At 45.4% G+C, this 24,393-nt stretch overlaps 1 protein-coding gene across 1 annotated transcript; it reads left to right on the top strand.

Moving 5' to 3' along the window:
• Positions 1-1,613: 1,613 nt before the first annotated feature.
• PDC (phosducin) lies at positions 1,614-20,937 on the top strand. The gene is made up of 4 exons (XM_009931098.2): positions 1,614-1,669; positions 17,111-17,194; positions 18,921-19,081; positions 19,747-20,937. The coding sequence occupies exons 2-4, from the start codon at positions 17,134-17,136 to the stop codon at positions 20,272-20,274; spliced, it is 750 nt and encodes a 249-aa protein (XP_009929400.1). The 5' UTR covers positions 1,614-1,669; positions 17,111-17,133; the 3' UTR covers positions 20,275-20,937.
• Positions 20,938-24,393: the final 3,456 nt, after the last annotated feature.

The following is a 24,393-nucleotide window of genomic DNA, read 5'->3' as shown; positions in this document are numbered from 1 at the left end:
CCCACAGACTTGATTACATCCAATTTGTTTAAACATTCCCTAACCCGACCTTCCTCCACCACGAGGAGGAGGCTTTCTTGTGCCAGACCTTCTGGTCTCAGGAGGATGGGGATTAATGAAGGCTGGTCTTAATGAGGACTCAGACCTCTGGTGGGCTTCTGGTTTTATCAAGGGTCACTGCTGGGTCGATAAAAGCAGGACTGGCCGTTGACTGAAAACTGGTCATTACTTTATCACTCATACTAGTCACAAGTCACACAAAACCTCGGTTAACAGAAGCTACCAGACGGCTGCTCCAGCAAACCCTTCAGAGCCTGGTTCCCAAAAGCTCTTGGTACCCTGCAAGTCTTGCTTACTGCATGCACGGGGCAGTAACCCTCACGTTGCACCTGTGGAGCATGTTCTCCCTCTGTATGTGGTTTTCTTAACTTCGTCAAATTTGCCAGCTTCGGTGGAACGCTAAACCGTCTCCATTACTGCTGCATGAGCACTTTGCATGAGCTGAAAGCTAACGACGGACTGAAACTGCGCAGACCATAAAAGGAATGTAGTTCATGCTAATACTGAGGATTAGCTTTATCCCAAGAGACATCATGAAACTTGCAGTGGGATAAACCCACCAGCTAATTCAGGGGCTGAGGAGAGAGGCAGAACTCCAAAGGAAGTGTGCCGCGAGAGACGGCGAGCAGCTTCCAGCCCAGTAGATGCCACCACCCCATGGGGTGTCGGCGGCAGCGTTGCCCAGGAGAACGCTCCGTTGAGGCACCTCGCTGCACTCGGGTCGTTCCATGCTGTGTCACCAGGAGATGCGTGGGCATGGACGCCGAGGCGAGGGTCCCCATCCCCTCCTCACCTCTGTCGACATTCAGCACTCGTCAGTATTCCCCCCGAGCCACCCTCCTTAGGCTCCTCTGAGCAGCAGCGTGGGCGAGAGAGGGAACCTTCTTGGTTGCAAAGCAGCCAGCTACGTGGGAGAGCCACAGCTGGAGGTGTTTAAATACCAGCCTTCTGTTTAGAGCTGCTCTGAATTTAATGTTTATTAATGCCACATAAGGCATTTACAGTTTTCCATAGAATAAAATTCTCTCTCCCCCTTTTTTCATTTGCACTCTGCAAGTACTTCATTTTTTAAACTATCGAGGTATGACTGGGTGATTTATTTAAATATTAGCATTGTTTTCACAAATCGTTTTATCCTTTCTCTAAACAGGAGTCCTATCACAATTCAGGGACATTTAAGAGGCCATAGCGTTGTAAGGGGAGCTTTCCTGCATACAGTAACGGGTTCTTACACCGTGCTTATAATCCATCAGTACATCTGCAGCATTTTTAATACACCTTGGTCTGCAATACCAAGGTGCCATCTGTGTCACTTCTTCAGGCTCAGTTGTTTTTCTCCCTTCCCAATTATATCTACGCACTAAATCCTTTAAACCTCTATCCAGTCTGCAACTTCATTGGCTCAAACTAATGAACAGAATTTTCTAATTCCCTTATGATAATCCTATTACCTGTCCAAAGCTATTTCTGCAAGGGTCATCGTTACAGAGAGATGTAAATCTGCGACCAGGTCTATCCGTGGTCAGTCGCAATCCAGCTCCTCTCCTGGAAACCACCAAGGACATTTATGAGCACTTGGAAAAGCGGAGCTGAGCACTGAGCCTCTCAGGTAGAGTGATTCGTACATCGATTGCCTTTCAAGTTTAGTTTTAGTAGGGGAATGAAATACGTTTGTTCAAAGATTGCCACAGCTGCTACAATTTATTAGCAGTGTCCTAAACATTCTAATAGATAAACGTAACTGATACTGTCTCTCAGAAAAACCTCACCTTTGGCATCAGGCTGAAATGTAGCTGTTGAGATAAAAACCAGTGCCAGATTTCCAGCCAAGAATCTGGCAGGCTGAATAACAAGCCACGAGAGCTGTCATTATTTGTGCTTTAAATAAATACAGGGTTTGCTCTAGCATGGACAGTAAGCGGTGCTTTACTCCAGCTGGAGGCAGTTTGGGGAAGGGGACATGGGTTAGAAATCTGACCCCTGAAAAAGCGACACCTATGTCTAATTTAACAAGGCTTTTCTATTCCTTGCATGGAATCCTATCTCTATTTGATTTCATCATTGATTTACTTCATAATGAGATTTCTGCTCTTTTGTAACCTATCTTTGAGTACTAACCTGTATATAAGAATTTATATGTAATATATACATGCCATCATACATGATATAAACACGCCTTTTCTTCTGCCTGTACTGGGATGGAGTTCTGCGCTCTGGTGATGGGTGAGTGGTGGGCTCAAGTGTCTGGGATAATCTCCAGAAAATTCTCATGTCTGGGTCCCTTGTCTTCCGAGCCTCCAAGAAATTCTAACTTTAGAAAAACCCTTCTTACCCAGGGACCTAATCTGAGGCTCAGGATCATTTTCTTGCAAAAGAATGCTTTGGTAAGTGTAAGCATTGCTGTGAAAGAATAATAAACCAGATACACTGGGGAAGAAATTTTGCACTGCAGCTGGTGCGACAGCGTTAATTTTAGGCAGGTTGCAAGTACGTAACTGAAAGTATAAATGGCACGTCTCATGAAAAGATGAAGACCAGCTGGCAAGCCTACCTCCTCTGGGGGCAATCTGCCCTCGGCAGCAATGGAGAAACCCACCAGGTCCATGGTGGCGAGGCAGGGACTGCTTCACCAGCCCATCAGCAGTTCGTTGTGCACGTCTCTGTCAGCTGCATGCAGATTTGGAGTTGGCTGTGGGCACACGAACAGCCACATTTTATATAAATATATACATATAAATCCTTAGAAAATAACCATAACATGAGCAAACAAAGAAAAAGACAGCATATATAAGTCCACTAAGCCCCTGTTTTTTGGTACTGAGAGGTTGGTTTCTACAGTGGAGATCCCCAGAAGGGTCTAAGTGGTCACGAAACATCAGGGCAAAGTTACATTTTGGATTCTTGCCTCCAACCTGCTTGCACAAACAATACCATCCTCACAATCAACAGCTTTACAAGTTCTCTGCAAGTACCTGAGATTTTTTGACAGGAGGGAACAGGTTGAGCATGAAGTCACTCTCCTGCAGCTGATACATACCACATGGTTAGAATTATACGTGAATGCTTCATCCTATTGCAGAATGGGATTTTAAGCAGATCTGTGTTATAAATATTAATGTCTAATGCTAGCAATTCTAATTACAGCACAGCGAAAATCATGTGGAAATGCATTAGGGAATGAAAGATAATAATCAAAATAACACAGCTTGAGAGCAAATTGCAGAGCTAAAGATGATTGCTGTACACTAGTATATGCAACTCCTGAAGCCATCACAGGGTTCCCTTCTTCCTAATTCACAAAGTGCAACAACGCTACAGGTATTTTACATCTTCAAAATACTCATGATGCCATCTATTCACATCCTCATCTCAACTGCAAAGTTTTTTCTGGGTGAATTACACTATCCTTGCCCCTTTCCAACCCTCCAAAAAAAGAGCAAAGAGAGCACCAGTTCAGAAAAAAGAAAAAAGGCTGAACGATACAGTCAGTAGTCCCACCTCGGTGGGAAAACAATTTTCCATAACTATTGCACTAGACTGGATTACAGGGATGACTCTGCTTAGCTGTGCAGCTATCTGCAGCTATGGGAGGCTGCCATTCTCACTATATGCAAAAGCTGTGCAACCTCCGAATACTCTTAAAGGCAGAAGGCACAAGAACTTCTGAAAAAATCTGTATCACCCGTAAATCTCCACCCTGTCTTTTAGACATCTTGTCTTGTTAGAGCACCCTTGGACAGCCAGTGGTGTGCACCCAGAACACCAAACCCAGACTCCACATGCCAGCTGTGGACAGAAACCCCTCCAGAGGCTGCGCAGCACGCTGGTTAGACACCGGGGAGCAGCGAGAGGAAAGACAAACCAGGTCGCCTCCATGATCTGGTACGTTTAACACGGCAAAAAGATGCAGGGAACTCAGCTGGAGAGTCTGCTAACTACCTTTCAGCGCTAGTCCAACTTAAATTACATAACAGGCTTCATTCTAAGGCATATGGCTAACCACAGCTGGACTGAATTGTAACCTTCATGCCGAATTCTGTGCACGAGCACAAAGGTTTACCCCGAGTCCCAGTACAGTGAACTGTTTCTCAAAGCTTTACCTGTAAGCGGAAACATGCGATAAATTAACACAGAGAACTCCGTTCTACTGCGATGAGCACACACCACAGCTTTTGCCTTTCATGTTCAATGCCTACAGAGTTCAAGTGAAAGCTGTAGGGCAATTTTCACACTCAGTACCCCAGTACAGAGCAATTCATATGCTGCTGCTGCTTACTGGAAGGAAGCTATCAAAGAACTATGAGTAGAAGAATAGAAAACGAAAGAGAGGAACAGGGTCTGCCCAACAGCAGGTATGAGCAGAGCTGGCCAAGATGAGGGGAATAGCACTTTCTGGGTAAAAGACTGAAAACCAAACCAAAAGAAAAAACTCCCTTCCAACTATTTCAAGTGAAAGACTTTGTGAATCCATGTCACCTTTTGCACTAGTTCTTTTTTTTAAGCTGCAATGACACGTTTCCATTTTCCTTGGCATTTTCACTTTGGACAGCTGTGCAAGATGAGGGCACCAACAAGCAGAGGAAGTACGGTAAGCCTGAAAACTAGCTCCGCATATTTGCCTGCCCAAACGAGAAAAGGTATTTGATGACCCAGAACGCTTTCCACTAACAGCCACAGGTAACAGCAGAGAAAGCAGGAAAATGCAAGAAACTGCAGTGAGCAAATGCCATACAGTTTTCCTCGCTGCATTGCACCAGAGGAAGGGACGACAGCACTGCGGGGACGGCGATTCCCGCAGAGAGCTAAGCTGGGCTGTGAGGAGCCATCCCAGCGGCTCCGAGCAGAGCACCGCTGCCTTACGGAGCTCCCCACGGCCAAAGGCCCTCCAAGAAACTCCCGAATTCCCCCTCTCGTCGCCTACGCCAGCCACCCGAATTCGGCTCCGAGAGCGACGGCAGCCTCAGCGCAGCCACGCTGGCTGGCAGGCTCAGTCCTGGGTCTGCCTCGGCCTCATAGGTCTTAACAAAAACTATCTCACTGATTTTTTTTATTTTTTTTTCGGTAATTATTTCAGTGTTGATGAGAACTTCCACAAAAGCAGTATCTTTGTTCTGAAAACATTAAAGTAATAAATTCAACTGGCATCCTGAAATTAAATTTCTTCCTATTTGCATAACCTTGCCATTTCAGTAGTAGAACAGTCATTCATAATACGACATCATAATTAAAATATTCTTAACTTACTCCATTTAATGCAATATCATAAGGAAAATTGCTTTGCACGGAATTAAATATTTTATCTTAATTTGAGATGCAAGCATGTTATAATAAGGTCTTGTCATTCTGACACGAAGTATCAAGTAAAATAACTGCAGCGCTGAGTCCTGTCCTTCATAACTGCTGGAATCCTGCTAGAACAGCTGCTCCAGCAGTACCCAGAGATAGCCACACATCCCCATTTCTCCTTATCGCAGGGACCCTGCCTAGGCTTAGAGCAGCAGAGACTCGCTGTTCCTTTTCTCAGAGATGCCTTTAAGGAAGGCCTTCAAAATTTTAAATACAGCAAACAGACTGTGTCATGAGACCAAGCCTTCGACCTCACCCCTCTGACAGCACACAACGATGAAATGCCTCTGCTGATGATTCCAAGTTAAACTCAAGCGTAGCAGCGCTGCCGACCCCTGAGCTCGGCGGTGGTGCCCCCTGAACCCTCAACAGCATGCAAAGCTGGTCGGGGGACACCTCCACTCTTTCTGGAGAAGCCTTTGGCAACGGCTCACCTCCGTTCTCTTGCATGTTGGGATGCTGCCCAGGCTTATTCCGTTACGCATCTTGTTTGGTTGCAGGCAAGAGGCATGTCTGAAAACGCAGCCTAGCTGAAAATAACCTTGCCAAGCCCTAAGCCAAACAGGATGCAGTAAACCCTCAGACAGAGGTAGGAGAAGTCAGGCTCTGTCAGATGGGGAACGGTGGCAGCCACCGACCATCCGAGTTCTCAGCCTAGCGCCTTCAGACCTCGGGGACTTCCCCAGGGCCCACGCTACAGCCACCTCCAGGCGCTCTTTGCTTACCAGGAGACCGTCTCTCCCAAACACAAAGTTTTGTTCCCATCATCCATGCCTGCACCCTCTCGAGGTTGGTTAAGTTCTGTAGTTCACCCAAAAAACGTTTCAGGCCGCTGAACCAAGTTGTCTTGGAGATGTCGGTAATGCACAGCCCATGGCAAACAGCACCCTGGAATGCATTTATTCAGATCTTACTTAGCAGACTTCAATCATCTTAGAAAGTGGCTATTTATTTAAAATACAGTAGCAATCATTTTAGGACTTTAGAATTTTATGACACTCCTCTGGTATGAATATTGATGTGTCATCCAAGACTTTCCTGCAGTATTTAAAATACAGGGATTAATATAGACTTGCTGTCATACCGACCAACCTAGCTTTTATCGACTGTTAAATAGTTAAATGAATTATAATTTGATTTTTTTTCAGAGAGCTTGTTGGAACACATCACTAAATTAGAGTATTACAAACTGATTCACATTTGAATTGTTCTATTGTGACAGTTAATGCTGTAACAGTCATTTCTCATGTAAATCCAAATAACTGACACGATGCTAATCTGAAATAGCATGTTTTTTCTCTGATTTATGATACTCTCTGGTTTTGTATCTGAGTCTAATTCTCCTAGGGGGAGAGTGAGTGCTCTCACATGTATTCACATCTCATTCTTTAACACTGGAGAATCCACAAATAGAGCCCTTTCAGTGCTGAAGCCGCAGCAAAAACCTTTTCGACACCAAAATCAGAAAAAAACTCCTAGAAAGATCAGATGTTATGACTTCTAATGGTCACAGAGATCCTCTCTGTTCCCAAACACAGCACGGTGCACACGGCTCATTCCGCGGCAGCAGAGCCGGGATCCTGCAGCGGCTCAGGTTTAACCAAACGTTCCGTTCTGCTGCGTAGGCAAATGTGGAGGGAGGAGAAAAGCCCCCACCAGAACACCTTCAGCACCTCTTGATCCTATGGCCAGCTGCTGCAAACAGGAGAGGTCAGGACCCGGCTTATCGTATCACGTCAGCCGTAAGAGCAATGAGACCGGGCTGCCCTGACACTTGCAGGAGGCACCTAAATCCTGCAGCAGCTTCCTGCGATATAAGGACCCTTGGGCTCAGACACTTACCACTCCTTCCCTACAAACTCACGCTGTTGAGTATATTTTCAGTTTCCCCTTAAGACTAGCCGTGAGGAACCAAAGGAATACAGGCCTCTCTGCCCGTACCCAGGAGCGCAGCATCTGCGATGGTGTTGTTGCTGGGGTTCTGCACCAGCATCTTCACATCACGCGGGTGACGGCAATGCTTCACCCGGGCTCTGCTCCAGACTCTGTCCTTAGGAGGTAAGCTGGCATTCGGGCACTGTACTGGTGTGCACATACAAAGCGGATGAGATGAATCAGAGGCATTTAGAGCAAGATCTTTTCTGAAAAGGTCATTTTGTTGCCTTCATTTTCCTTTTTCCCTTTCTCTCCTCTCCGCCACCCCCCTCCCCTAACCCCACAAGCTGCCTGGTACCTCCCGCTGCTCGCGGCAACAAGCCCTCTTCTGCCGATGCTCTCTTCTGGTGCTCACTTGAATGTCAGCAGCCTTCGGGAAAAGATCACTGTCAGATGGCTGCAGGCAGGCTGGCTTCTGGTGAGGTGATACGACTGCAGCCTGACCATGAGGAAGGCTAAAGTACTTGGGATTAATTTCAGGACAGAGGGACGGCAGTCCCTGGGAAGGAGTCTTAGAAACAACTAACTGTACACAGAAAATCCGGCCCAGAATTTGTGGTCTGGTTTCTGCATAAATAAAAGCAAGTCCCAGGGAAAGGTCTTGCTATGCTGTTTGTCCAAGCTATGTTTTGGAGCAGGAGAGAAAAAGCACGTGTTTTAAGTCCTTTCTCCAAATTGTGACATTAATTACATCTTCAGAGAAACTCATGTACATGCCTTAGTTGCTGTACGACTGCAAGCCCAGTTCGCTTAGCTCTGGTCTGCAAAGGAAGCAAAAACATTAATTCTGATTTCATGCAGTTTTACAAGCCACGCATAAAGCTGTTTACAGTTTAGCTGGTGAAAGTTCCCCATTTGCAATGAAGAGTGAATCACAGGATCCAAAGAAAAACATGAAGCCTCTGGAATGACACCAGCGGTATGAAGGATCCGTGCAGGAAAGGGGTGAAGCGGAGAGCCGTGGCCTGGCATAACCGCTGCAGGAGTCACAGCTCTCCAGGGCTCTCTGTGCCCACACCCTATCGCCCACTTTGCCTTCTGGCTTTTGGTTAAGCTAGGTAGCACGAGGAACACACTCCTGCCACCGCGTTTCACGCAGTTATAGCTGCCGCAGGGAGGTCGGGACCCCACAGCGGAGCCGACGCTGTTGCTGGCACGGCAAGCGAGGGGGCCAGGCAGCCCCGTGGCACACACTGCGGGCTTGCCGCTGCCTGGAACCCAGCTTGAACACCCCTCATTCCATCAAATACTTCATAAAGAGTCACTCCATTTTAGGGGTAAATGGTTGAGTAAAAAAAACCCCCACAACATTCTGTTAGAACACATCCAGCTGGCAACAGCTTCACCGTTCAACAGGGGAAAGTTTTCTCCTCTAATTAGGATCTACTGACCTGACTGCAGACTGCCTGTGCGCCCTCCCCACCGTGCCTATGCACAAATATTTTGACAAACGCAGATGTACTGCTTTCACACGGGGATCTGCCCACTTCAGAGAAACACACTTTCTGCTCTGTAAAGAGAAAACAATTTTGCATCCAATAGCTGCACATGTAGCTACTGTGTTAGTGTCAGTGCCGGGAGGGAAGAAAAACATCTTTTTATTCGTATTTCTGCACATGTAAGAAACATTAGTGGCTGGCTGGGAGGAGAGATCGCACAGCTGTAGAACCACCCCACCCTCAGGCAGTGGCTCTTCCCATACTAACAGCGTGGCCAAAGGCTGCTAATACAGAATGGATATCCACTGGATAGAGTAACAGCCAGGAGATCAGGAGATTCACACCAGCCTGACCCAACCGCCTACGTGACACAGGCAGTCTCTCCAGCTGAGAAAAAGGCAAGACAAACACATTTTCTGCAAAGGCACCTGGATGGCTTTGCCCCCTACGGCGACCAGCTACAGCTGAGCAAAACCAAACTCTTGAATCATTGCTGCAAGACATATGTAAATCTAATTAAACTGCCAAGGAGGTAATAAATGCTCCCTGTCAAGAGGTGCTGCCCTAGCTTGCCCAAAGCCTGAGATGCTGCACTCTGTCCAGCCAGGGTGAGCAGGTCCAACCGCAGAGAAAGGTGCTGACTCGGCATTAGTGTCAGACCTGGATGGTAACACAACTTCTCAAATGATGGGAAAGCAGCAAACAATCTTCACGCACCTCAGAGGATGCATGTTCATGCTCACAGAAAGCCAGGAATGAAAAACATATGAATCTGAACGCTGGCATGAACAATTTTTTTTTTTTAATTGCTTAATTCTCTCAAATTTGAGAGAAAGATTGCTCAGGCAGACCCTGCATTTACAGGGAGCCTGTTGGCTAGGTCAAGCCTGCCTTTTGCAGATAACAACAACAAAGTATAGACACGAAGAAAGCAAAAGCCAGAATTCCTACTGATTTACTTTTACAGTTACAAATACATGTTTGAAAAAAACTTCAACCAGGCGAAGCAAAAAAACAACCCCAAAAACCCACACCAGAATTAAATATTACCATTTCTGAGCCAAACCTATTTTGCTAACCGTTTTCTGTTGGCAGTGTTTTGCATAGCCAGAGCCTGCGAGGCATTCTTGGCCCTACCCTAAACCAGACAGCAGGTGTTCTCCCAGCTTCACAAGTTCTGATCCCTCCCAGCCCGCCCCTGCAGGCACCTTTTTTTTTTTTTTTTGGTGGAAAGGAGCAGCAAGAGTCTGTTCAAAGTCCCTATAGGGTACTACTACTTCTAGATCTTTAATTCATTACACAACAAATTTAAGTTTCTTCCCTTTGTCACAAAATGCTGACCACCAGCCTCTCTAAATGCCTGTCTCCAGTCACCGCTAGAGTTACAGCTCTGACATTAAGTGATTTTTGACAAATTATAAGGATTATAGGCACTGCCAAACATGTGTTGAGCCTGGAAAAACACAAATATAAAATCTCTCCCCTTGGCTTCTGCCATTCACCTTGCCTTCGCTAATTACAGCACTGAACTCCAATCAAAACTCTGAAGGACATGTCAATCCCAGCAGGCATACAGATTAGCCTAGAGTTCAGAAATTAAATGTGTACTTGAACAACAACTGAAAACTCTGTCCTGACTTTCAGAGCCCCATGCTCAATCCATCTGCCAAATCGGGCCAAGCATTGAGGTTAAACATGGATTGAGGTTCAGCCCTTAAATCTCTGCACTTGAAAACGCTGGCTGTTCTGCTGTGGCTTCAAACGGACATTTTCTTAGCATCCAGCCATCCTCCTCTTCCACCCCCCACCTGATATAGCTAAGTTTTTTTTTAAAAAGAAGATAAATGAATAATAGGTTTCTTGACAGAATTAAAAAAAAAAAGGATGAAATCATCACAATAGTAACAACTATGTAATGGCTCCAACAGATGTGTAACAGGCCCCAAAACTGCGAATGCTGGGTTTCAAAAGACCATTTAACACACAAAACTCAGCTTTTTCAAATAAAAAATTTTGGTTAATGATAATTGAAATTTGACATTATTAATTTCAACTAATATTTTTTCTGAAACAATAAAACAAGTCCTTTTTTAAACTACCTGCAGTCTGCCTTTCCATACCAAACACCGTGGTACTGCGGTAGCAGTGAGGCTGACGGATGTGAAAGCCATTGAGCTAATTTCCCATGTCAGAGTGAAATCCAGAAAAAACATGCAATCCATAAAAGACGAATAATTTCTGGTGCATAACTATAGGCCAAATTTTGACAGACAAAACACACCAAAAAGAGGAAGAGAAAGAGAAAATCCTATGATTCTTAACCTAACAGAGTGTTGAAGCCAGGGAACACAGGGAATTTCCTAACTGGCAAAGCCTGAAGGAGAAACGAAACACTGGACTGCGTCTATTTAAACTATCTCCATCTCACAAATACGGAGCAGCGTAACTCTCCTAAAGCGGATAGAGCGCATAATCCAATCCCGTAACCCTCTCATCGGCCACAGTGACCTGCGGCGAAGCTGACAGCTTTCCACGTCAACCCATCCTGCTTTATATTTTCTTCCTGTCGGGCGACCTCTTCCTTCAGCAAATCAAGTCCTGGTCTGGTGTTGTGACGCTGTGTTTCTCCCCCAAACGCAGTGATCTAATCACTACGCGATACACGCTGTTCTTCCCCGAGGTAAGCCCCAGATATTTCCATACATCCCCACAACGAGCCTTTCTCCGCACATCTGGGTGACACAGCGGCGGTGCAGCAGGCAAAGCAGGCGACTGCAGCTGGCTCTTCAACCCCTATTTCCCCAGCCCAACGTCAAGGACCTGAGCGCGTCTGACCGCAGAGGCAGCCGCAGGCACCCCGTCTTTTCGGCTTGCAGCTCCCTGGCTGGGTAGCCAGTCGCCCCTGGGGGCAGATCGCTAAAGGCTCTGGCAGCGGGTCTGACGTTCTGGCCTCCAACCCTGACACGGGTTTTGCTCACGTAATGATGCTTACGCCTCTGCTAACCTGACCGCACGCAGGAGCCAGGATGGACAGTGCTCTCACTCCCTCCCCTCCCTTTTTTTCCAAAAGGGACCCGCTGAGCAGCACTCGGTTCGTAGGAGACTGATCTGCTCCCACCCCCTGCCATTCTCACCTGACAGAGGGGACACCAGTAAACCAGTCAGGAATGCTGCAAGTGGAAACCGGGAAAAACGGGCAGGGAAGCGAGGTTCAGACTAGCGCTGGGGTAGAGGGAAAGGCTGTTAAACTCAGACGCTCTCCCCCGGAGGCAAGGGGAGACTCCGGGCACGCATACCGGCTGACCAACTACCCGCATGCAGCTCGAAGCAGCAGAGTGCAACCACACCTCGTGGACAGAGACCCTCTACTTTTCATTCCTCCACGAGTCCCCGGCGCTCCCCACTCCCCCGTTCATGGGCGATGTCCCTCCGACTGCTGGGGACTGGCAGCATGCTGCTGATTTACCACCCTACGTAAACCCAGACACAGAACAGAATTTTTGGTGGCATCTGCACATATGGCGAGCAGCAAATTTGTGCCTTGAGCTTGTTTATATTGTGAAAAAAATATTTCTCATGTTTACTTATTGACTAGTAGCAAGAACTCTTCTTGTCAAAAGCAAGCTCTATTTACTGGCTTTGTCCTTTACGGAACGCATCTTGCCTTCTGCAGTTTCTTTAGAGATACTTTTCTTAATTTTCCTCTCTTCTGTAACTATAATTTACCACCAGAAGACACTTTTTGTGTTTACAGCTGCAATATATTACAAGGATTAAATAAGCCTTCCTTTCAAATACACAGCTGTAGTGCTTTCTTCCTGAGCTACCTCAGAAATTCAGTATGCCTAAGAGAAAATAGTAAAAAAAATTGAAATTTTGGGAAAACAGAAAACTCAGCGAAGGCCAAAGGCACAAAATATTTATTACTAAATGGAAAGCCGTCTTTCATCTCGGATAAAAGGGAAACACTTCATTAAATGGTAATTGCTACCCTGTAGTAAGGCTGGCCCATCTGGTGTAATGACAACAGAAGGATGAGCATCAGCAGTAGGAAGCGCTACTCTTGAGCTACAACGGATCCAAAGCTCATAGAAATTAAATGGTAGCTTCAGGCATATACTTAGGATTTGGACATTTTTCTTGCCGAAGAAGTGACTTTTGGGACACAGAAAGGTCTCAAAGCTCCTCTATGAGGAAACTGTAATTTTCGCTTTCTTCACTTGGAAAGTCTGACACAGAGACAGAAAAGCAAAGGAGTTCCAGCATGGTCAGTCTCCTACAGCACACATGTGACCTCACCATGCGCACTGCCAAATACAGCCCAACACGTTCATGGTCTGCAGCCCTGACAACCAACATTTTTTCTCCCCATTAGCACTTTTCAAATAAAAACATCAGGAGCCGCTTTCAGTTGTCAAAACCACCGACAAAAGCTAAAGAAAATGCAATATGGCTTCTAAATCAGTGAAACACCCCCGGTCCTCCCCCTGACGGCTGCTGCTCTGGCACATCACACTAAAACGGTGCGAAGGGAAAACCCGAGACCCATAGCGAGGCCGCTGGTGTCCCGAAAGGCCTGTCGGCACCTCCCGAGAACAGACAGACACACAGACAGCTGTAGTGATGACACTTCTCATCGCTTCACCATCACCGCCCAGCACCCTGCACTGACCTGACCACCATCCCAGGACATTCTGCTCTCACCATCTGCTCCTACCCCGAGCAAGTATTTAGCAGGAGCATAAGACTGCTCATTTACACCAGAGAACAACAGATACCAGATTGAGAGCAGTAAGGATTCTGTAAGAGATGGTTGCAATGGCCAGGGATGCACATTCTCCAGCATGAAGCTCATCCCTATCGAATGCAACCATCCCCACACACCCCACAATGCTCTCGGGCTGACGTGGGTTTCAGGGGGTTGTATTAGCAGACGGCCCTAACGACTTTCCGAAAGACAGCACTGCCAGCCACCCAACAGGGACACGGTGGCAGCCGGGCGTGTGAACGCGAGCACCGCGGTCTGTCCGAGGGCAGCTGCCTCGTGCGAGGATGGCTCTAGCTGTCCCCACTGCCGGCACGCCAGATTCCAGCGTGCCTGAACAGGCGGGGAGGTGGCAGCTTTAGATCTGGGACATCCTGCGATGGGTCATTACCAACCACTCTTAAGCTGCCTGCTTTACTGCCTCCGCACTATGCATCCGCGCTGCCTCTCGGAGGTACTTCCACAACACGCACCCGAGCTGGTAGCACCCACGCGTCTCCAAACACCAGGAACTTCATTTTTCTGTGGAAAGTGCTGCGTGCCCAGCACATAAAAGAACACCACCCCACGACTCAAAAAAACCCCCAACCCACTACAAAAAATACTCATCTAAACCCTTCACAAGAACATGGGAGAACTTCCTACCCTGGCAATTGCCCATTTTTGCCCACACACTCAACAGAATAGCTTACACCTTTTTCCACCACGCTTTCTTGAAAGGAGGAGTAGGTACTGCAGGAGAACCAGCTCACCCTGCAACGGGGCTTCCCACGGATCACCTTGCAGTTACATGTTGACATGCCCTTGTCCTCAGGTGCCTAACTGGGAAACTCCTGGCTTGGACAGCCCAATTCGCACAGCGCCAAGACAAGAACGATAAATATTTACAACTCCACCGAGTGGAAAGGAAAACGGTTTGCGTGCCTTGCTGCAGGCTCACAGCCTGGCTCAGTCTCAGGGCCAGGATTAAGTTTTAGGAGTTCCCAGGTCCGTGGTCAGCTCACCAGCCTGTGCATTGTCAGGATCGTTGCCTCATGCCATGCTGCAGGAGAATGGTGAAACGCAGCTTTCTGTGCTGTTATGAGTCACCTAATCTTTTCAGATTTATTAGGTACAACAGATCAGTAATATAAACTTTATGGAGAACTTTCATTTTATACGCAATTGGTTCTCATCTCCAGTGTCTCACCAAAAGCGTGGTCAGTTTTCTGGTTTGAGCCTGCAACAGACTGCTTAAGCTTCCTATCTTGTATTTCTAGTGCTGTTCAGGGCTGAGAGCTATGAAAAAGCAAATCAAACAGAGAATCAAACCCTCTCTTTCCTCATGGAACAAAGAAAATCCTCAGCACCAGCAGACAAGAACTTTTTGTAGATGTTCATGCAAGTCACAGGAATGACTTACAAGTCTTTGACCCAGCATGTCCACACAGCTATCCACCCCCGACATGGCAAAGGTTTTTACTTTCGCCTAGGTGAGAAGGGATTAGCTTCATATTTCAGTACTGATTGAACAGCAATGGATCCAGCAATCTGGATCTATGTCGTGACAACAATCTATCCATACATCTGTCTACAAACAGAATTTAGACTCATGGGAGCGGGGCCAGAGGAGGCCCCAGCAATGATGCGAGGGCTGGGACCCCTCTGCTGGGAGGACAGGCTGGGAGAGCTGGGGCTGCTCAGTCTGGGGAGGAGAAGGCTGCGGGCAGACCTTAGAGCAGCTGCCAGGGCCTGGGGGGGGGCTTGTAAGAAAGATGGGGAGGAACTCTTTATCAGGGAGGGTAGTGATAGGATGGGGGGTAACAGTTTTAAACGGAAAGAGGATAGATTAGCTGTTAGGAGGAAATTCTTCACCATGAGGGTGGTGAGGCCCTGGCCCAGGTCACCCAGAGAAGCTGTGGCTGCCCCCTCCCTAGCAGGGCTCAAGGCCAGGTTGGATGGGGCTCTGAGCACCCGGGTCTGGTGGAAGGGATCCCTGCCCATGGCAGGGGGGTGGAACTGGATGATCTAGAAGGTGCTTTCCAACTCAAGCTATTCCATGTTTTATTCTATTCTATGATACAGTATAATTGTTACCTGCTTTTCTTCCAAACTTGTCTGCAATGCTTCCCACAAGTTTTGACTAACTTCCACAAATACATGTATGCAGTAATCTTTTCTCACATTTACTAACTACCTTTAGTCCCAACACATACAAGAAACCAATTCCTTGTGTCTTGCTCAGCTGTTATTCCACTTTATTCCTTGATGCTGGTACATAAAAATGAAGGAGCATTTCCTCTTGTACATGCAAGCTACAACACTAGCATCACTCTAGACTAACACACCAGCAGCTTTCAAATACGGCATTCCTAGCACGATAACCTCTTCGCATTTGCTTCAAGAAGGGATTTACTGCAGAGTCAAAGCTTACCTTAGCATCTGAACAGCTAAAACTAGTCCACACTAAATGGGAGCACTCAAGTCATCTGCCTGTGACACTTCACCACATTAGAATTACAGTTTTCAGCTAAAAAGGAAACTTGTGACTGATGTGCGACATGAGAAAAGATTCAGTATCGTGTGGTGGCAGAGCACAAGCAGAGGGCTATGTAGATGTCTATCAGCAGTGTAGTAAAAATGCATGTGAAGAATCAGCACTTTTTTCCCCGCAATATATCCTCCTGAAACAGATAACTGGTCTTCTGCAGAAACCTGCATGACCCCAAGAACATTTACTGTGACTTTTGGGAACCAGCAGCGCATCAGCCTGACCTCGCGAGCCCGACACTCTGGGCAAAGCCCACCGCCCTGCACTGCTCTGCCAGCCCCAGGCTGGGCTCATCCTGTCGGTGGGAATACACGCAGGGAAACCTCTTCCCTTCCCTTACAGACAGCGCTTCCACTTCACCCCTCCAAAACGCCACCACACGTAAAAAGGGCGTTGCTCGAGTACTGCTGCTCGCAGTGCCCTGTGACTGCTGTCTGGCTCCCTGGTTGCCTTATTTAGAGAACGGGTGGAACAAAAAAGTGATTTTGATTTATAACCCCCACAATTTTTTCTGTTTTGCAACAAACATGGCCCAACCAGTACAAGCAGTCTAGCTCCAGGATGTTCAGAGGTCTCTTGCCCAACAGGTTCAAATACTTGGCTGCGTCTTCTGTATGAGAAATGAGCAGTTCAGGCAACCCTTAAATACTTACAGGACTTGGGAAATTAATAGGTTCCCAGTTCCAAGGGGATTAAGAGAAAAGAAAATACTCGCTACACATTCCCACTGCAGACAGTTTTACAACCACTGTTTCACACCACGTTCCCAATATTCGCTGATGGCTGAGACAGAACAGTATAATGAAGAAACCCTCACCCAGGCACTTGTAGTAAGAATCTGGCCAGCCATCTTTTCAAAGAGACTGACGTATATCCTAATTGCTTTTTATGAGACAATGAGAAGCTCTACAATTATGGATATTTCGGTCTTCACTGATACCCAACAGCTGCAGGAAATTACACACTGTACTCTACCTGCTACAAGCTTACTCTTTTCTATCCTGTTATTAACCGTTCTCCTTTCTGAACTTGTAGGATCTCCTACTCCAGCCACCAAAATGGAAGAAAATGCCAACACCAGCTTCGAAGAAGATTTTGAAGGACAGGCAACACACACAGGCAAGGAAACTAACTGCCTTTTTTTTTTTTCTAAAAATAAGCTAAACCATCCCTGTTCACTGGGGAAGCCCAGAATTCGAGTAGATCCCATTGGTTTGCCAAACCCCTTGCATAGAAACATAGGCTCCAAAGCCAAGGAAAACGTATTTTGGAGTGACACCCCCCATGGAAGGGCAGGTAACACCAAACCGACCTTTGCGCCAATCCTCCTCCTGCCTGATGCAAACAGCAAATGCAGAAGACACCTGAAAAAGCCACTAACAGCAATGGCCCGATGCAGCTCCTGTTGGTTTATTGCTTCAGTCGTGAACAGCAGCCTTTCTTCTTCTGGGTAAAAGAGAAGAAAACAAAACGGCAACAAAAAACACACTCCCACGCTGGAATTAGGTTATAAGGTTTCACTATAAAGGCTGAATTATTTTTCCCTTGTTATAGAAAGAACATTCAGTGCTAAAAGTGAACCTATAAATCCTTTTGGCAAACACAGCACAGCATTTAAAAGCTTTAAAAGCATCCTTGCTCAGAATCACAATTCTTTTTAATTCAGCACTCAATCACCATGATTTTTATGAGTACTGACATCGCATTCAGCTCTACAGACAGGCATCATTTCATCCCACCCCACCAACAGGTAACTATACGGCAGTCGTTCCCTCCCTGTGCTCCCAGGGTTTCTTTTTCCTTGGGCTAGAATAAATGTAGTTCTTGTAATAACTCTTCCTGGGGTTCTTTCCCAAACAGCCTTGCTGCTGTTGGCTAAGATTATTATATATGTATTTTTTAAATCAAATGCAGGGCACTACATCCATACCTAGGTTTCATTTGGAAATCTGGCTACTGTACTGTTATCACTATGCCAAGAGGTTCAGGCTAATTCCTGCTTCGGAACCTCCGTTGCAAAAGATCGGGTCACCTTCCCTTTCCACCAAGGGGGCGGAGTGCCTTCAGCCACCACTTCGAGATGGTGAAATTTAAGCCAAAACAGAGTCTTGGCAACTGGCAACACCACATCTCTCTCATGAGGGGGAGAGCTGCCTAGCCCGCATTTTCTAAATTCCACAGGAATAAACTTCACCGCTGAAAACAGTAAAATATTCCTTGGTTTTGCTTTATAATCCAAGACGCACATTAAAATGTTCCATTTTGAAAAACAGCACTGGATTTTGAAACAACTTTTTTCCCCATTTCAAAATTTAACTGCTTTAATCAACCAGCTCCAAAGACCAAGAACTGCATTACAATCAGAATTACCATCGCATTTCCCTTACAGGTTACTCTTCCAGTGGAACAGGTATGGATTGAAAATAAAATTAAGAGATCTCAGGTATCCTGTATTCTTAGTTTCACTGTAAGTCCTTACACACGTTATGTCGTCAAACACATTGTCCATAGAGAAATGCAAATCAGCTTCCACAAAACATTAGCTTTGCCCAACATGCCACTTTTAACAGGCTTCAGCATCCTCATCCTTGTCAACTACTCACGAAGTTCACCAAAATCCTCTGTACAGGATCCTGGTAGGAACCAGACCACCAAGGTGATTCCAGGTTAGAAGCCCCCTTTCTTTCTTTCGGAGGCTAATGCACACGCTGGCCCCAAAGCCTGGCTTCCAGCGCTCTGGAAGGATGCGGGGCGGAGAGGCAAACTGCGGCACAGACCAGCCAAAAGCAGCAACTTCTTAAGACAGCTTCTTGTTGCAGCCAGTTTCTGACTTTGTCTCTCTTAGGGCCCAAAGGCGTGATCAATGACTGGAGGAAGTTTAAATTAGAAAGCGAAGACAGAGACTCCTTATCCTTGAGCAAGAAAGAAATTCTCAGACAAATGTCTTCACCACACAGATCTTTCAGTAAAGATGATAAAGACACCAGAGACCGATTCTGCCGGAAGGTAAGAGAAAAGCAAGACCAATTCCTTTTGATTCTATATAAAAGATACTGGTTGTAAGCTAGGAAATCCTGCATTTGCCAGATTCAGTCCCTTTACAGCTTCGCAGAGCTCACACCATATGGACACACACAACCACGTCTCTGGTTTTCTCCCAAGCAAAGTTCAGCTTCAGTAAAATAAGCAGTACACTTCACAACAACGTACCACACAGAGTCTCACCTTTCTTCCTCCCTTCCCTGCCTCAATGCACTATCCTTGGTTAAGGCAATGGAAATTTTTTAACTTGTTTAAAAACCTACCAGCCAGGATAGAGCTGAGCCTGAACGCCCTTCATTGCCATTTCCCAGTCCTGAAAGGGGGGGGGGGGGGACCCAAAACCTCAAAACCCCACAGGAATTAAACTTTGGCCCCACTACAGACACAGGCAACTCTGGAAGATCTGTAAGTTTTTGCCAAATACGGCAACTCTCTCCAGTACCATCAAGCTGACACGCAAGGAATCTTCACCCATTTCTCGAAGAGACCTTCCGGACTCACTGCAGGGAGCGACTGCTCTTCTGGCTAAGCGTTCGATGCGATGTTCTTCAGACCACTACTTAGTCTCCTCCTGTTTCAGCACCAACAGATTACCACTTACTAACATAACCTTCTCTCAATATTCACAGATGAGCATGCAGGAGTATGAGTTAATTAATGACGAGCAAGAAGATGAAAGTTGCCTACAACAATACCGCAAACGCTGCATGCAGGATATGCACCAGAGGCTGAGTTTTGGGCCGAAATATGGTTATCTGTGTGAGCTGCAGAACGGGGAACAGTTCCTGGAAGCCATCGAGAAAGAACGTAAAACTACCACCGTCATCGTCCACATTTACGAAGACGGCATCAAGGGCTGCGATGCTCTCAACACGAGCTTGACCTGCCTGGCAGCTGAGTACGCCACCGTCAAGTTCTGCAAGATCAAGGCCTCCGACACAGGGGCTGGAGACCGCTTCTCTAACGAAGTGCTTCCCACTTTACTTGTCTATAAGGGTGGGGAGCTTCTGAGCAATTTCATTAGCATTTCCGAACAATTCAATGAGGAGTTTTTTGCTGTGGATGTGGAGTCTTTCCTAAATGAGTATGGGCTGCTACCTGAAAGGGAGCTTCCAGAATTGGGAAATGGCAACACGGATGAGCAAGATGTTGAATAATTAGAGAGCCATAGTCCTCACTGTCTTCTCTTTCTCCTCAGTATGCTGTAAATCAGTCTCGGTAACACCCATCTCATTTAGAGAAGGCTGTCTTCGCTAACATATTTGTAAGATACACATCTATAAACATTGCTTAACTGCTAGTATGTGAATTTTACCTAGAACACATACAACTGGCAGTCCTGTACATAATTATTTCTATGCCAGCCACAAGTAATAGGAAGAACAGGACATGACACTGGTGATGTCTCAGAAATTAAGACAAAAAAAAAAAAAATTGAGGGCCCACACATATCTCCACGAAGCACAACTTCAGCAGGAACAGGACTGATCCATCCCTCTGCATACACAAACAGCTGTCTCCATGCTCTGAAATTACGAAGAGTCCCGGGTCCTCAGATTCCCTTCTACTGCCTTCAGTAGGAACAAGATCTCATCCAGCAGTTTTAAGGACAAACAGCCCAAAGTCCTTCCATTCCTAAATGACTTAGGCATCTAGGACATTATTTTACGCTTCCGCACTTAACTTCCAATACTCATGAAAATACAAAAATTAGCTCGGCTCTTCTGCAAGTTTGTCATCCAAACAGTTCACACAGACCCATTATCAGCTACTTTCAGTTCACTGCTGCTCCATATTTTGAAAGGTAATATTTAAAATGTCTGTGAGTTACTGAAAATGTACATTGTGCTTATGTAGTAACTCTGAATAAAGCTTAACATCTCTCAAAATCTGCCATTGGAAGTGTGTGATATATTGGTAGTATATATCCTTAAAAAAATTTGAATTATTAGTAAGCACTCATTAGACGTTTACTAAACTCAAAAGTTTTCATTTTTGCTAAAGGGATGCTGCTGAGAACTACAATTTAACAATCCTTTAAAAGGAAAACACAGGGTAAACTCACTACAAACCTTCCCCTCTCTCTGTAAGTCTAAAAAAGTCCACCTCCTCCAGTTCTAACACAAGACAGTAAAACATTAGAAACATTTCAGTGACTTCTTTTGCACACTGGCAAAGCTGAAGGCTGAATTTTACTCTGAGGACAGAAATATCTGTATCTTAACCACACATAATTTTGCTGATACCATTTAAGACTATCCAAATGTTAAAGATTATTTTCACTACTCCTACGACTCCCCAGTTTTTGTTTGATTTGATAGTTTCATGTTTTTCCTTCACATGGAAAAGTCACAGGAGTAGCTGGAAGTTACTCCTTTCCAAAAGATCAGCACAACAAAATAATTCTACTCAAACAGATGTGGGAAATATAACCCTGCAAAACATTACTGAAGGAGTCACGAGATATCCTTTCAACTGAAACAATTTAAACACAACTTATGCCTTGTTTTAAAAAATGGCCAAAAAAGATTTTTGTTTGTCCAATTTCAGGGCCTACGCAAATGCTACTGAATTTCTACTTTTAACCTTGTTTTTCCATGGATTAATATTTTAACAGAGCACTAGAAACCCCGCCTTGTGTACACTACGCAATACCAACAAAGTTCCTTATCTCCTAACAATGTACAACCTTCTTTAACCTGTAAACCAATTGATGATTTTATTCCAGCAGGATTTCAAACAGCATCTTCCCAAAACGTTATGATTTCTGTGTGGTAAATTTCTGCATGCAAGACTGTCGTTGAGTTTTTCTGACGGAACTCCAGGTGAAATAAAGCTTTGCCCTTAGAGCAGTCCCTTTTCCCCTTACTCATGCACGATGTTTACCCCCTCAGCTAAAATCACCTTCATCTCCACGTTTCCTTTGCATCAGCAGGTTGACCCTGCAGAAAGCTGCCATTTGCAGACACACTGAACATTATGAAAATCTCATGATCTTCTAATAGGTTATACAGAAGATAATGAATTATCTTCTGTCTACCACAAAAGTAACCAGCTGCTTGAGCAGCGGGACATTCTGTCTTGGGGTTTTTGATTACATGTTTTAAAGAAGAGGCATGAAAAATTTCTGTCCTCTACACACCAGAAAATCTCCACATAACTGGTGGGAACGTCACATTCCTGAGAACCTGCCCTCTGTCAAACTTGGTTCAGAAATCATTAGGCTGCACATCAGCAGCCTGATCATGTAAGCTTTATTTCTTTGAGAAACCAGGCTGAAAGCAAGAAAGCCCTAACAATAACCAGCACAGAAACTACATTTACAGCTAGTTGTAAGAAATCAGCTGACACTCCAGTTTAAGAGACACATTAAGCATGCTTAAGCAGGATTTCCTTTAACCTGTAATTTAACAAAAACAAAAGAAAAGAAAAAACACATGTGATACCAAGCCCCAACAGAAGCTCATGACTAATGAAGTTGCAAATAAAGCTCTGATCACAGTAGTCACCCATATTTCTGCAGGGAAAACCCCTTAAAAACCAAAAGCAAAGCCTGACTCAAATATCGTACTACTGACGAAGAGTCGTGAATAACAAAAAGTAAAATCTTTAATCAGCACATGGGAGCAGCCTTGCCGCTGCCCTTGGCTACGGTTACTCTTCCTTTCGACTCAAAGTCACAGAGACCCTGAGTGTCCTCAAATATTCTGATGCAGCCAGAAACAGAGGAGAGGGGGCAGCTAATTATCAGCGGCGTCGCTACCGACCAGACTGAGAACAGCAGCTCTAGCAGATGCACGTCTGTTACTGGCACGCCGAATGCTACCCCTCAGACACGAGGGCTTACAGACCTCACTGTACAAGACCACTGCGGCTTTTTAAAACCACACTTTCACACTACATAGCACGGAAAGTAAGGTTTCTGCAAAATTATGCTGTCACATCAATTTCAGAACTACACTTAGAAGAGACAGATTTTCAGATGTGGAAGTCCCAATTGTTACTGTAGACTCCTACATATTAAAATAAAAATATATTGATAAGAGCTAACAAAGCTTAATTTCAGTCACGATGGAGTTTTCACAAACTGACCCATAAGTCACAACACGTAATAAAAACCTTTTTAAAGGTTACTGTCCTTTTTTTGTGTTACAAACACCTTTTTGTTTTTCTTGAAGAACTCATTTTCATATATTATCAACAGCTAACAGCACAAAACGACGGGAAGCAATACGACAATGAAATCCCCCCCTGGTTCGTTCTGTAATTCTTTGACAAGCAACAACCTGCTTTCTTCTACATCCACCATTTCCTCATGGCAGGATGACTGGAAGGCTCACTCTGTAGATGCAAGATTACTCACTTTGACAGCGTTAAATTATTTTCTTATTGCATAGATGGTGGTTAAATGCAGTTTCTTGTATCAAAGCAGAAATCTCATCCAAAGCAACTTCTTCTGCCTTCCTCCAACACCAAATTGGAAAAGCAGACTTCCACAGATCCTTGATACCCAGATAGTTACAAGCTGAAGGATCAATTTGACCATGTGCAGTAACACCGTAAAGAAAAGGATCGCTTACTAAACATTGAATAAGCTGGGGGGGGGGGGGGGGGGGGGGGGGGGGGAAGAAAAAACAGAGTTCTTTGCTAGGGGATCTCCATGGAACAATACCTCCAAACAAGCTCTGATTTTTATACCACAGGTGCTAAGCAAGCAGAACTATTGCAAGAGTGTTTCATGACAATTTTCTTCTCTGGTGTAAGATATTTAGCACCTCAGATGATGTACTTCACTTCTATGGCTGCGTTTCAAGTAATGCGCAACTACAGAATGACCAGTTTGTATTTACCTCCAAAAGCATATCCCTCCCCCGCAAAAAAACAGAAAAAAGAGGGACAAAAAGAGACTAAAGACAAATTTCTTTCTTCTCATTACTTCACTACTCCCATGGCTCCCCTTTCTAATAGACTTTTGCAGAGCAATTTTTAAACCAACTGTATTTTGAAACGCGTTACAAAATTAATCTCATTTTCTGGACAGCACTCAACCTCCCCCGCAACAAACTGCTTCTGTATAATGCCATTTTACCTACTGAATAATATGCATGTATAAAACACACAGCAGCCAAAGGGCTTGCCTGAAAACAGTGCCTCCATCCCAACATTCACTTTCCTCCGAGACACCCCGCTTGAGCAGTATTGAGCACAGATGATCACCTCTGTGTTCAAGAAATAGTTACGATACTAAGAGCAGATCTTTCTCCAAACCACTGTGT

Source organism: Opisthocomus hoazin, chromosome 6 (assembly GCF_030867145.1).
Source record: "Opisthocomus hoazin isolate bOpiHoa1 chromosome 6, bOpiHoa1.hap1, whole genome shotgun sequence".
NCBI lineage: Eukaryota > Metazoa > Chordata > Aves > Opisthocomiformes > Opisthocomidae > Opisthocomus > Opisthocomus hoazin.
Note: the sequence above shows the minus strand (reverse complement) of the source record. Positions and strands in the feature narration are given on the sequence as shown.